Source organism: Pelobates fuscus, chromosome 1 (genome assembly GCF_036172605.1).
Source record: "Pelobates fuscus isolate aPelFus1 chromosome 1, aPelFus1.pri, whole genome shotgun sequence".
Taxonomy (NCBI): domain Eukaryota; kingdom Metazoa; phylum Chordata; class Amphibia; order Anura; family Pelobatidae; genus Pelobates; species Pelobates fuscus.
Window position 1 is genome coordinate 394,677,764 of NC_086317.1, and position 15,317 is coordinate 394,693,080.

Genomic DNA, 15,317 nt, shown 5'->3' on the forward strand with positions numbered 1-15,317 from the left:
TTGTTGCTATTTGGAGTATTAAAGAAAGTAATAGCATAATACTCACTGCTGTCTTTAATATAATTGTGCGTTTACAGAACGATCTGTATAAAATTCCTGAATTATATGGTATAGTAGCACTGCAAGCCATTTACTATGTAAATAATACAATGCAAATAAAGAAAAGGTGAATCATTTACAAATGTGCTTCACAGATAACAAATGAACCTAACAAGATCCATCATAAAAGCATGTCACCTGGCATCTATGCCGTTTATGGAGAGCTGCAATGTATTTTTCCTTTCTATTAAAAAGGTTAATGTTTGCCCATGCCATCAGTGCTTGCCAATGAGAGGCAATACAGTAGTCATCTCTTGGGTGGATGAGTTGACGCTGTGCACATGTCCCAAGAACCTCCTATTGGTACTGAAGAACAAAAAACCCTACCGGAAGTAGTATTGCTCCTTTTTGGAAATATTTTTTTTTATGATTAAACGGTTAAATGGCACTCACCGTTATGCCAACATTTACAAAAATCACTATTTAGCGGATATACTTCACATGAAAATATGCATGCATTCAATTATGCATGTTTCATTGGGGATATATCTAAAACGGCTAGCAAAACCTGCAGATCTCTTCTAACACCGCCCAGACATTCTGCAGCTGTCCAATCACAGACTACCCAATTAAGCTCATTGAGAAGTCTCTGCAAGGCAGGTAGGCGCCCTAAGCAATTCTCTACCTCTTATGTTTAGCTCCATTGAGCTAAACAACCAAAACGTAATAGGGTCAGTTTTCTGACAGCCAGGGGGTGTAACAAGGTTAGTTTATTAAATTGACAATTTCTATCCAAATCTGCACTTTTTGTATAATGAAAAAAAAGAGTGCACACTCTTCATGCATAAAGCACCCCAGCAAGCTAAAGTGATTAAGGTATTTGGCGTTTTTCCTTTAATGTTAAAAATAAGTTCTGTTAAAATGTGAGGTATTTATGAAATGTCTTCTACCTCTCAGAGCCGGAGCATGAGCTCTTCTTGGTGTATGGCAGAGGACGTCCTGGCATTATTCGAGGGATGGACATTGGAGCAAATATCCCTGATGAACACATGATACCCATCGAGAATCTTATGAACCCTCGGGCCTTGGACTTTCATGCAGAGTATGGGTTCATATATTTTGCAGACACCACCAGCTTCCTCATTGGGAGACAAAAAATTGATGGGAACGACCGAGAGACAATCTTGAAAGAAGGTATGGCTCTGCTATTTTGTCTATGCTGTGAGAAAGCTTGTTGGTAACATGGTGCATTTAAAAATGATTTGGTTAAATTTACTTACATGTCCAACCTTAATCCCTAAGGAATTATATCACTGCCAATGCGTTTACCTGGCAGCCTCTGTGTTGGGATATATGCTGTTTGTGGGTCTCAACCAAACCACGTCTGACTTCTGTGGAAATGCTATGCAGACCCAATATCTTAGGATGGAATCAAGCTCTAATTTTTTTTAAAACCAATAATATACACACGTCAGGCAAATAGTAGAGCTTAAATTAAACAAAATTATACTAATTGTATTGCATTTTAGAATACTACACTAGAACTTCTAATTCACAGCACCAGGAAGGTCACGGGTCATGTACAAAGTGCACCTCATAATTTCAGTTAAAGAGTTTGCCTAGTTATGTGTATAGGGCTTGGTTATTTTCTCGCAATATTTTTACTTTAAGTAGAGTATAGTTTACCTGTAAATTTGGTAAACTCTACTATTGCTCTAAATTTTTATTAAAGACTGACCTCTTGGTTTTGGGGTATAAGTCTCATAACCTAGTCAACAAAACAACTTTCCGCAACTCCAAAATATCAGATTCAACTGAGGGGCTGCATCAGAAGTTTATTTTCCACATATCCAAAATTAAATGAATTGAAATCACAGGATTGACTCCTCGTTGCTGGACTCTTCCCCAATAATCAAATATAGCAACATAAAAAAACACAGCGGTCCACACACGTGGGTAATCCCAAACAAGCCACAGGGGAAAAAATATTGAAAAAGTAGCACATTTATTAGAAAATAAATAATAAACAAGTACACATGGCATTACACTGTAACAGCAATCCTCACATATGCTGAGGTAGTTCCAATAGAACATATACAAAATGGATAGTCGCCTCCTCTTGGACTGTGCATACTGGGAGTTGGAGTACACAATGGCAGCTTTGACTGTGTTGGCCTAGCTGGTGCAGATGCATACATTGTATGCATGAAGTACATTAGATAATCAGAATAATGGAACACTGTTTGTAGACCACATTAACAAGATCCATGTTTGTGCAATTTAGAGCTTCATAGACAGGAACACACATGTGAACATGCATGAAGCCATTGCTAGAGTGAGCATTTTATTGCCTTGTAAAAAAAAATAATACATTTTTTTTTTTTATTGTAAGCAGTAGGATTTGGGTGCTCTGACGTTATGAATGAGTTAAAAAATAAATAAATAAATAGAAGCAGCTTTGACTGTCAAATGATTGCCCTTTCCTCCCCTCCTCTAGTTCCCTGAGGCTTATGCATTCTTTTATGTGTGTGACATGAGCTGTCCAGCCTGGTAAAATGCTGCTAATTAACTAGGTGTGATGGCTCATAGCTGCTTGTCTTCTTGACACTACAGCTTTCATTCATAGCTCGAATGGGAAGCCTGTCTTGCAACTCTGAAATTGATGTGCAATTTACAGGATTTATAGAGGCTTTATTTGGGTGTCAGGATCAGGATACATGCATTGACATTCAAATCAATGCAATATCCATTTACTGCAATTCATTTTTGATATCTGTTGCTCTCCCTCTCTTTCTATTTATATCATTTATATAAATCAGAATTGGCGTGCGGCGTGTAATACACCCACAAACTTATACAAATACTTATTTATTTGGAATGCATTGTTCCTTTCTACACAGCACATATGAAATTGATAATGGGAAAAAAAAGGCAATCATTGTACAGAATATCATTCCGTAAATGAATTACACTGGGAATGAGATGAAATCACATTCACAATAAATGATCAGAATAAGTTCTGCTCTTTATGATTCATTTGCAAATTCCAGTTTAATGTGAGGGGAAGGGCACCCCCTCCTGCCACCCTCAGGGACCCCCTCCCGCCGGGCTCTGGAGAGAGGAAAGGGGTAAAACTTACCTTTCTCCAGCGCTGGGCGGGGAGCTCTCCTCCTCCGATCCTCCTCCTCTCCTCCCATTCGGCTGAATGCGCACGCGCGGCAAGAGCTGCGCGCGCATTCAGCCGGTCTCATAGGAAAGCATTATCAATGCTTTCCTTTGGACGCTTGCGTGCTCTCACTGTGATTTTCACAGTGAGAATCACGCAAGCGCCTCTAGCGGCTGTCAGTGAGACAGCCACTAGAGGATTTGAGGGCTGGATTAACCAATTAATAAACATAGCAGTTTCTCTGAAACTGCTATGTTTATAAAACAAAATGGGTTAACCCTAGCTGGACCTGGCACCCAGACCACTTCATTAAGCTGAAGTGGTCTGGGTGCCTAGAGTGGTCCTTTAAGAAAGGTTAATTTGACTTGAGTAGACTTCAGAGCTAATGCAATCCAACAATACTACGGCTACTTTTCTGAATTTGCTAGAACCCCCTTAAATAAATAGTGATTCTTATACCAAGTTCCACTTCTAAACATAGCCTTTTTGGATTTAAAAAAATAAATAAAAATTATTTCAGTCTTGGAATATAAATTTGTACTTCTTTTTATTTTCAAAACTATTGTTAATCATATATTGGATAAAAACTACTGTAATATAATCATGTATGGATCTTCAGAATAGGATTGACAGTGTCTCTGCTAAAAGTCCCCTTTTTTTCTTTTCATTTTACAAATGCAGGAACAGTTTTGGGTGCAGAGTAAGTGCACATCCTCAAAATAAATATTGGTACATGCTATGATACCTTGGGACTTAGGTTATCTAAAAAGTATTCTTTCTGACATTCTTGTAAGTAAAGGGTTCTTGTAATTGTTAGGTTTATTTTTTTCTGCACTCTGCTATGAAATACGATTTTGAAGTCATACGAAGTGTGTTTAATAGGTTTGCTGTAATCCCATTCACTCAAGTTATAACAGTAGCTGAACTTTAACCTGTTGGTTGGTGATTAGAAAACGGCACAGCGGTGTATACCCCCCTTTGTCACTTGGATTTGTGCAATTCAGTGAAAAGCTAAGATTTTAATAAAAAAAAAAAAAAAAAAAAAAAAAAGCTGTGCTCATTGCCACGTATTTTTACTCTTAACATTAAGGGCCCGTCTTACTTTCTGTACCCCCAAACAGTATATGAGGCTATGTTGGCTTTTGGGTTCCTTTTTAGTTTGTTGAGCTGCACAGCTCTGTATGAATGATAAAAACATATTCACCATTTGAAATTTACTAAAATGAGCCAACACTCACAAGGTAATCGGAGACACGAACCAGATCAATTTGGGTTTGCTTTTTTTTTTTTTTTTGATTGGATGGAACATTGTCTATATTACTTTTTAAAACTCTGAAGAAGACTAGAGTCTCCATAAAAATAGACTCCAGGAACTAATGATTAGTGGCAAAATATATCCCTCAAACATATTTGGAAGCATCTAAACATGGTCCTAATTCAAGCATGACTGATTTTTCAGTGAGCCCAGTAAGTTAAAGTAGCAGATTCTGCAAGGCATCAGGAGCCTTTTAATTATTTTTATTTTGTTTTGTTTTGTTAACTGCAGTCATTTCTCTTACAGATAATGTTGGTATTAGCCATATGCCCAGAATGATGGCACATGTGACAAACAACATCCACATATGTCAGTCGTGGCTTGATACATAGAAAATGTGCTATGATATTGCAAATATAAAGTACTCTCTAATATTTCACTTGTTCCCCATTACCTGCTGGAGATGCCTGGCCTCAATACCTCTTTCTCTATATCTGATGTTTTTGCCCTCTGAATAAATATTGTATATTGGGCAGTTGGGTCTATTCCAAGTCTGAAAGAGGCACTACGTGGTCACATGTCAACATTCTTCTTTCTCTCAAAACCATCTGATAATAATTAATCTTGATGAACTTGAGTCTTTTCCCATCCTACATTAATGGTTTTATTTTGTTTGGAATAGCAAAATAAAGAAGAAAAATAATCTCCAAACATATCCCTATTTACAATTTTTATTACATATTTGCTTTGGTTTTATCTATACTGTTATATCATTTATTTTTTTGAAGCTTAGTTGTAAAATCTGTATAAAAACTGTTTTTATTTATTTTGCTTTATATTAAAACTGTTAAGTAAAGCCTGCTATTTTTTTGAAACCCTTCCTTAGTTTGTTGAGTATGTTTAGCTACTGAACCAAATACTTGTTGAAATCAGTGAATGCTTCTACTGTTGGATCAATATTTAATGTCAAAATGCTCCTTCACATGATGCTGGTACCTGATGTTATGTGGTACATGAAGTTTTTAACCAACAAAACACAGTAGTCTTTTCTGTGTAAAATTAATACATTTCTCTAGTTCAGGGTGCCCAAATGGTAGATCCCCAGATGTTTGGAACTACAGCTTCCATGATGCTTTGTCATTTTAAAAGCATTCGAAAAGGCATGCAAAGCATCATGGAAGTTGTAATTTTACAACATCTGAAGGTAGACCTCTTGGGAACCCCTGCTTTAGATTTATAGCTAAAATGCATCTGACCTGCGGGATCTTGTTTACAAAATTAATTTGACTCATTTCGTTGTTTGTTTTGCATAAAATGCACTCTTTGTAATATACCTCAATACTTGCTTATGGCTATAAAGTGTTTAGTTCCCTTGTATTGTGCTGAGAGCAATTTTTTACAAGAAAATAAGAAACATTTCTCCACCTTACATCCATTTCACTGCTTTATAGTGCTTCATTGGATCTCAATCTAGACTTACAACATGAAAATTCAAGGATTGTTTCAAAATACACAAAAGGACCGCTCCTTGTTTGTCTGAATACTCGTTACTTGTTTGGATGACTCACAAATAATTAGATAATTTTGCTTCAGTTATACAATTTTGCTGTGCAATTGTTGTCCCTCATGTGCACCACTAATGTGTCTATTTATTTGTGATATGAAAGGTATCCATAATGTTGAAGGCATTGCTGTTGATTGGATGGGAAACAACTTGTACTGGACAGATGATGGTCCAAAGAAGACAATCAGCGTAGCCAGACTAGAAAAAGCTTCACAAACAAGAAAGACCTTGGTAGAAGGAAAAATGACTCATCCTAGAGCTATTGTGGTGGATCCATTGAATGGGTAAGAGACATCTACCTTAAAAAATGTTTAGTAACAATTTGCAAACTACACACCGGTATTGAAGGTGTTTATTAATCTAGCACTCATATAAAACCTAGACTTTATCATTTGGCCTTTGCAATCCGATGTTATAATTACTATAATGGTCATGCACAAGTGCTAAGCACAGATATTCATAGTTCTCTAATTTAAGATAAAACCACTGCAATTATAACTAGTACATTTAAGAGCAATTTTCTGTTACTTTAGTTTTCTTTGCTAGTCAGTGACCTCTTGTTAACCGTGATGGCACCCAAAAATATCTCTCATTTGGCAAGTATTTTTATTTGTTTCTTTCTTCATATCAGTAGATGAGTAAATGACCAAGTAATGAGCAGCAGGACAGTTGTTGGGCAACGGTCAGTGCTGTTGGTGGAGGCCCTAGCATTTCTTTGCAATCACTTAGTTTATTCTGTATATGGTCATATAAGCTTACTAAATAAAATGAAATCCAAAGCACTGTCTCTTTAGAACCAGATAAACACAGTTACAATACCTTAAAACACTATATTAATGAGGGGTGCTGATGTCCTCTAATATGCGGTTTATCTTCACCATATATCTGCTCTGATGGGCTGATTTACATGTTAAGGTGGATGTATTGGACAGACTGGGAAGAAGACCCCAAGGAGAGCAAGAGAGGGAAGATTGAAAGAGCTTGGATGGATGGTTCCAATCGCAACATCTTTGTCACATCCAAGGCTGTTTTATGGCCTAACGGGCTAAGTATCGACATCCCCAACCAGGTCTTGTACTGGGTGGATGCCTTCTATGACCGGATTGAAATGGTGTATCTCAATGGCACAAACCGAAAGGTTAGACAACAAAAAATTGCATTTCTCTTCTATGAAGAGGTCTCTAATCAGAAAATCAAATCATCTGAAATAAGGAACATGATTTATTTTGACAAAACATCTATGTGTGTGATGTGATGTTCCTTATTTAGGATTATTAGGAATTTGAATTTTTACCTTTGGATTACTCAGCAACTTGGCCCCTTTAAAAGGAGACCGTAATGATAGCAGCTTGTGTGTAGTGTTTTTATATAGAATAAAAGTATTGTATAACAACTGTTAATTATGTATAAATCTATTGTGTGTGTATACATGTGTTTTCTGAAATCGGGGCTTAACTTTATAGCCTACACCTTGAGTGATGCCTAGTATGAGTGTTCTAAGGGTTGCAGTCTAGAAGTCTCTGCCCTTTTAGAACACAAATCTATACAGTCATTTTTTTTTTTCACACAAGCATGTTCTGAAAATAAATTGCTATTAATACCTTGTTCCTATGAGAAAGTTAATACCATGGCATTAACGTATGTGTGTGTGTGTGTGTGTGTGTGTGTGTTCATCCTAATAAAACATGCCATGATTTAGACCATACAATTCAGTATCCAAAATATATCATTGCATCTGATCTGTATGAGCTTTATTAGCATTATTGCCGCACAAGCAGTTTTTTTCCCCCCCAAACCTTGATGTCTTGTGTCCTTGTTCCCCTGTAGGCTGTATATGAAGGTGCAGAGCTGAACCATGCTTTTGGCCTGTGCCACTATGGTAGCTTTCTCTTCTGGACAGAATACCGAAGTGGCAGCATTTATCGGCTGGACCAAACGTCTAAAACAGTCACTTTGTTAAGAAATGAGAGACCTCCCATTTTTGAAATTCGAATGTATGATGCTCAGCAGCAGCAAGGTAGGAAATTATTCTGTGCCTCAATATTAAAAAAATAATATCACCTACTCTTAATATCATTTTAAAACCAACTTGGGAACTAATGCTGTTTTTTTTTTTTTTTTTTTTTAATTCTTTATTTTTATTGTGCTCAGAATAACAAAACACGCGTATATTGCCACAACAGCAAATACAAGCCGATGGAGTAAAACAAGAGTATCAATAACATGGCAATCATTGTCAGCACATTTTTTATTTTTTTATTTTAAACAAGAGAAGTCAGGTTAGGTAAAACAATCTGTAGCTTTAGATTCATTCCGGTTGGTAATTACGAGAAGCAGAATAGACATTTCGAGTGAGATCGTTCAAAGGCTAAGCATAGTTTAAGCCTGAGTATAGTGATGCCCCTAGGGCTGAGCAGTTGTGTGAGCGCCGCTATAGTGGGCATGTCAGTTGCCCTGTGCGTAGCAGGAGAGATTGTCAGGGGCGTTAAGTGGCAGAAAAGCAAAAGGTATGAAGTAGGTTAGTTACAGGCATGAACAGTGAGGGTGTGTTAGCTAGATGGCATGTTGTGTGTGACATGTGGTTAGGTGCAAATGATTAACTGCCACTTTAGATAAGGCAGGGGCAGTACAAATAATAGTAATAATGCAGTGCCGTCTTGTAACTCAGAGCCAGTCGATAGTGGGCTAATGGAGATATGCAAAGTGCGAGCATCCCGATAAACAGAGAGTTAATGCAATATTCATTCGCTAACCTACTTATGCCATATTTACAACAGTTTAAACTTTAAAGTCTCGCTTTGTTAAGTACCAAGATGAACATAACCGGCAAATAAAACATAACTAACTAAACAAGTAAAGCGACACCAGCTAATGTCTACGAATATGCTGTAATACATCCCAAACATCTACATTTCTTTAATGGCTTAGCCTTCAGACAGTACTATATGGAGATATGTAAAAGATGCATTGAACAGGATTAATAAACTAGCTTAATCTCATTGGAAACGTGTTTCATGTGTTTGTGCCAGGTAATAAGTGAGACAGAGTGATGATGGTATCGTATTGTTAAAGTGAGGCAAGTCTGGGTGTGAGGTATGTGATGTCGGCTGGTGTCGGTTTGCATAATGTATAGTGATGCATAGGTAGTTCATGGAACAGGTGATTACCACCAAGGTCTAGCTGTGGCTAGTGGAGTGTCCATAGAAGTTCAGCCGATGCCCATCGGTTGTAGGTTGCTGTCCAGGTATGAGTAATGGGCATTTGGAGAGGCCTGTAGTCCATTTCGCCCGGTATGCGCAGGTCTCCTGGGCACGGTCTCTCCAGGTCCCCTGTGCACGGCCCGGTATGCGCAGGTCCCCTGTGCACGGTCTCTCCATGGCTGCGTCTTTTTCGCTGGTCGGATCCACGATGCCACCAGGGTTTCTGCCTGGCGGTAGGTAGCTCCTCTGCTATGCAGTGCGTCCCAGAAACTCTTGCAGAGCCAGTCGAAGGTCACCTGTATTGGTGGGGACGGCTTGCTATGGGTGCTCCGCTCTCGAGTTCTGTTGTGGGCGGCCATCTTGGTTGCGCTTTTTAGGCCTGTAGCCCCTGGTTGTCGTGGGGCAGGTTTGTCCGCTGTTCGTCCTGGCTGGCTCGCACAGTGGGGACCGGGATATCCCCCACCGGTCCGGGGGGGGTAGGCTGAAGTTGCGTCGCTGGAGGGCCTCGGCGCCGAGGAGAGCGGCCTTCTCCCCCCTGCCCCAGTAGGCCGCGCCCGGTTCTCCGTGCTCCCGGACCCGACGGGCCCCGGGGTAATGTCTGTCGGCTTGACGGAGCACCCCCAGTATGGGTGGCGCTCCCGTGAGGAACTTTGGGCCATGTTGCCCCTGCTTATAGCCCCGTTTTTGCCCGTTCGTCCGGAGCTTGTGTTATACACGTCTGCTCCATTTGGTGTCCAGGCTCCGCCCCCCAATGCTGTTTTTTTTTATTGTTTTTATTATATTCTTTTCATCAAGTAAACAGGCAAATCCAATGAGAACTCATATTTTTTTTCATATACAGATAAAGTTCATCATAGTCCTATGAAGCCATCAAGGCTTGTGTTAATATTTAATGCCTTTATCCATTACATTTTATGTATGGTCTCATCTTTTCAAGCCACATTAACAAATGGCTGCAGTGTTGTAAAAATATACAACCTATTGTGTTCTTCCTTCTCATGCATGTCTTTGTCTTGTACTTACAGTAGGTTCCAATGCCTGCCGAGTGAATAATGGAGGCTGCAGCAGTCTATGCCTTGCTGTGCCAGGGAGCAGACAGTGTGCCTGTGCTGAAGACCAGATTCTTGATGACGATGGTGTTACTTGTAAAGGTAAGCTCTTCACCGGTTTGTGCCACTCCAGTTGCTACTGCACCTTGAGTTTTTTTTAATTTGTGTTGAATGAGCATGTGCATTGTGATTCCATTTTTATTAGACCATCCAAACTGGACCAGTACACTTAGAACTCAACTTACAGGTCCGGGTAGAGATGTAGGATTACCAATACACTAGTGAATTCTGACCATTAAGTCCCTTTCCAGCACAAATGTATTCACATCTTTATTAAATAGAACTATTATATTAAACAATTGTGTTAATGGCGTAGTGTAAGATTGAAAACCTTGCACATAAATAATGAACATGCCATGCCTACACTTGACTCCTTGTATGTAAATATTTTTTTCTCCCTTTTATATGTAGCAAACCCATCTTACGTCCCACCACCCCAGTGCCAGCCAGGAGAGTTTGCCTGTAAGAACAGCCGATGTATCCAGGAACGCTGGAAATGTGATGGAGACAATGACTGTTTAGACAACAGTGATGAAGCTCCTGAATTATGTCGTAAGTGCTTTCTATGCGCAAAGAGGTCTGAGAAAATATATATATATTTTTACATTTATTCCTTAGTGTTTTTTTAGCTTCCTTGAAATTTTGCGTTGCTTTCATCAATACGACTGCATTGCGCTCACTATGTGCTAAATATGTAATTTATCCCCTTTGTGTGCCGAAGATGCATACACTGGCACTCTCAAGGGCTCAGAAAAAAAGTGGAATGCTTTGTAATCTTCCTGGTATGGAGCTTATAATGAAACTTACCTAGTATGAATTGCCATATTAATAAAAAGCAACGTGCAACTCCAACAAAATCTTCTGTCATACCAACATCTGGATTTGCTTTGGTATAAAATAACCATAAAAAATAAATAGTACAACCAAAATTGAGTTGCTATTTATTGTGGAAATGCATTATGAAAAACTAGAATTCTACTTTTTTTACCAAAAATGTCTATCATCTACAAAAATTTGTTGTGTAATATGCTTCCTCTTTTGGGAATCATAGCTTACGGCAGTTGGCTTTGCAAACGTGAGCCATAGCTTCTCTGGTTCAAATTTCCCCCACACAAAATCTTTCTACAGATATAAAAATGAGATTATGTATTTCTGAAATGGGAAAATATACCCCTCTCTCCTACACAGGGTGCTATTTGTAATAAACACGCAGATTCCTTGAGCCAAATTAAAATTATTTAATATGACTATTATAAACCTATGTGGCTTTTTCTGTAACAGGTTTTCTCATTTGGCTTTTACAGTGTATCCTAATTTTCTCTAAATTACATCTCTAGATTATGTTATCAGGAAGTTAATAGAATCTACTATAAACAGCTGGTACCAATGTAATCAATAATGCATTCTAATATAGAACATACATATTTCCGCTATGCTGCTTTATATGTTTGTTACATTTTATATTATAATTATGAAGAAACTAAACCAGCAAGGCACAAACTCATTTGGTCTTTTCCTTCTCAGATCAACACACCTGCCCTTCAGATCGCTTCAAATGTGAGAACAATCGCTGTATCCCTAACAGATGGCTCTGTGATGGTGACAATGACTGTGGAAATAATGAAGATGAATCCAACTCTACATGCTCAGGTGAAACAATCTAGTTCCACTTCCTCCTCTGCTATCAACTAACTTCTCCATTTTTTTGTGTGTTTTTTTTGGAGTGCGGAAGGGGTAGTGGGAGGGGGGTATCCTTGTCTGATATTGTTGTTCCTAAATTATTATTATTATTATTATTATTAGTATGTTATTATTTATATAGCGCCAACAAATTCTGCAGCGCTTTACAGTGGTTGGACAAACAAACCTGTAGTTGTAACCAGACAAGTTGGACTACTAAATACTAACAGGACCAATGACTTTGCTGTATTTTGACTATGCGTTTTTCCACTCTTGTCTCTACAGCTCGTACATGTCCTCCCAATCAATTCTCATGTGCCAGCGGCCGTTGTATCCCCAGTTCTTGGACCTGTGACCTAGATGATGACTGTGGTGACCGCTCGGATGAATCGTCAGCATGCGGTGAGTCCTTACTGCAATCTGCTTTGAAACTTTTCATAATATAGCCAAAAATGTTTTACCACATTCACTGGCTTAAGTTTCTCTGAATTGCTTGAAACCACTTGCTGAGACTTGCTAGAGGTACGGTAACATCAAGGGTACTTGTGATTATTGGGAACGTAGTCAACATGTTATTAGGAAGAAGAACATTTTTTTTTTTTTTTCTCTCAGTTACACAACTTTTTTTTCTCCTTAGAAAGAACAATTGTCTATCCATAGATATGGACCTGAATATTTTTTATTTTCTTGTGAGTAAATTTATTTTCTATTGGTTTTATAGACTTTCTTGCTTCCACAGCTTACCCAACATGCTTCCCCCTGACACAGTTCACCTGTAACAGCGGACGATGCATCAACATAAACTGGCGCTGTGATAATGGTAGGTGTGCCAATAAAAATTCATATGTGTTTGCCTTTATTCGTAAGGGAATTCTGGGATACTTTTCAAATCTGAACCATTTCACTTGCGTTGATAATACAGCATTGTTGTCACAGATCAGTATTACTAGAAAGTACTTATCAATAAGTCCACTAAGTTCAACATGATTTTCTTTTGCTTTTTCTAAAAATAATTTGACATTTAAGGAATTTCTTGCAAAGTATTTTTCAAATGTAAAATTGTATGTCTAAAGTTAAAGGAATTGAATTTTTAAATATAATTCTTGCAAACAAATGTAGACTTGTTATCCTTGCAGTGATTTTAAGCCAGGTAACACCTACTCCCATACCACTTTACCAATTAGTTAAACCTATTATATTTGATATGCTATAGTGTATACAAATTGATAGAAAGGGTTTTTTCTTATGTGTGAATTATTAGACCTTTATTTACTGCAACACCCTCTACTGCCATTGTAATCATTTTGATTGGAGGTGAATGTGTTATGTGTTCAACTAAAAACTGTAATGTTAAATGTGTCCTTGTTTATCATTGGCTGTCTAGAACTCTAGATTAATTACTAAACTCTGGTTAAGGGCAAGTAGAGAGCCACAATATTGAGACCAACATAGTCTTAGCCTGACTATTTTAAGCTGGTTTATTTACTTAGCTGTGATTTTATTTATTTAGAATTTGTTCCAAATGGCAAAACTAAGGCTAAAATAGCTGCACTGTTGAAGAATTTCTCTACACCTGTTGTTGTCACCTCAATTTTACCATTTGGAATTTGTGAATTTAAAAATGTTGTGTCTTTGTTTAAATAAGCGTTTCAAGGGTGATTATTCTCAGTTAAGATGTAAAAATCTTTCTAATTTTTCAGATTTTAATTTTTTCATCCCTCCACTGAGATAGTAGATGAGTTAAACTGTTCAATACCATAACTTTTTTAGGACTTTGCTACTGTAATACAGTGGGCACTACTAATTCTACCTGTTACTTCTCAAATTATTATTTTTTAAGCCTAGCAGTTGGCTTCCTGGAATGCAAATACAAGGTGCCCGTTAGAATTTTTTTTATTTTTATTTTTTTAAACCAATTGGGGTCCTGAAGCCTTTTTTTTTAGCTCTTTGGTTTTGTTTGTTTTAGTTAAAATACCAGTTAAAAACAATGTTCTTTTGGAATTGTACAATACTTTTAATCTGTAATGTTAAACGGCTTCACATGACTTGCTAAAGCCTAATGTGCTGACTGATTAGTGAACTAAGAATTAAAGAAGGGAATAAGCAAAACACTTTTTACAAATTAAATAAGGAAATAAATTCATTATGGGACTTAACCCATTTATCTGGAGTACATGAGCTATCTAAGACTTTATTTTGCCAATTGTACCTTTGGTCTAAAAATACAGACATGTTAATAGTGCAGTATTAACCGTGGCCTTTCATTTCCTGGACATGCAAACCTTATACATACAAATTTGTGTTTTAACATACAATCAGTTCCTGTCCAGCACTTACATGGGGAGAGGTGTAGATCTTTTTAATTTATACAGTGAATGGTGAGGCTCTAAACTGGAGCAAAAAAAAAAAATGGCCTATGATATTTTTAAAGTACCTGTTGTGTTCAAATGACCTCATTTTATAGAGGCAAATTATAATCTATACATTGTGGAAGCAAAAATGCATATTGCATTCATAGATACATTATGGTAAATCATGTATTATGGGGCAATTAATTAATTCACAAGTCTAGAAAAAAAATTGCCATTGTGGGGTTCTGAGGACATTATAATGTACAAAAATATGCATAAAATAATGTCTTCTTAACAACATTGCATTGGCAAATTTTCCCCTAATACATACTTCACCTTTATATATTTTATATTACATGATATTTTAGAATAGGGTTAATGTATTAGATTAGGGGTTGGATGAATGTTGGGCATAGCTCCCGACATTTGGCGATATGCATCAGAACAGCCTATGGGTGGACCTTGAGGGGTACACTTGTGATTCAACTTGATGCACTCCAATTGTGCTGCAATTTTATGCACTCCAAAATGGTCAGGCCTACCTGGGAAGGGGCGGAGTAACTCATAGGAGGGGCGTGTCAGTCTGGCATCGAGCATGCCAGGATGACTAACCGTGTCATGGCCAGCCCCAGTCAAGTCAGACCAGTCAGAGACAGCTAATGAAGCCTTCAGTATACTGAGAGCTTGGCCAATGATGAGCTTACTCTAGGCCGCTTAGGAACAGTTCCTTAATGAAACTGGATGACTGGAAATGATCTAAATTAAGACATTTGGGAGACCTGGTTAGAGCGAACGGTTAAACTTACCTTTTGGGCAGGTAAGGGTCTAGTGGGAGGTATTTACTATTTCATGTCCTAGTTCTGCTTGAGATTAATGGGAATTATAGTCCGAGCCAGTAGTTATATTAACTGCTGTCATTAATCCAGATGACGATCTTAACTATAACTTTCATC

General features: G+C 37.8%; 1 protein-coding gene across 2 annotated transcripts in view; it reads left to right on the forward strand.

The window, feature by feature from the left end:
* The window catches only part of LRP1 (LDL receptor related protein 1), a 312,569-nt gene that overhangs the window by 186,707 nt on the left and 110,545 nt on the right, over positions 1-15,317 (forward strand). For both annotated transcript variants that reach the window (XM_063427333.1, XM_063427338.1), the window contains exons 11-19: positions 997-1,233; positions 6,128-6,308; positions 6,940-7,162; positions 7,852-8,041; positions 10,250-10,375; positions 10,745-10,885; positions 11,858-11,983; positions 12,299-12,415; positions 12,753-12,833. In XM_063427333.1, the coding sequence (XP_063283403.1) occupies positions 997-1,233; positions 6,128-6,308; positions 6,940-7,162; positions 7,852-8,041; positions 10,250-10,375; positions 10,745-10,885; positions 11,858-11,983; positions 12,299-12,415; positions 12,753-12,833 (1,422 nt within the window). The remainder of the gene's footprint in view (positions 1-996; positions 1,234-6,127; positions 6,309-6,939; positions 7,163-7,851; positions 8,042-10,249; positions 10,376-10,744; positions 10,886-11,857; positions 11,984-12,298; positions 12,416-12,752; positions 12,834-15,317) is intronic.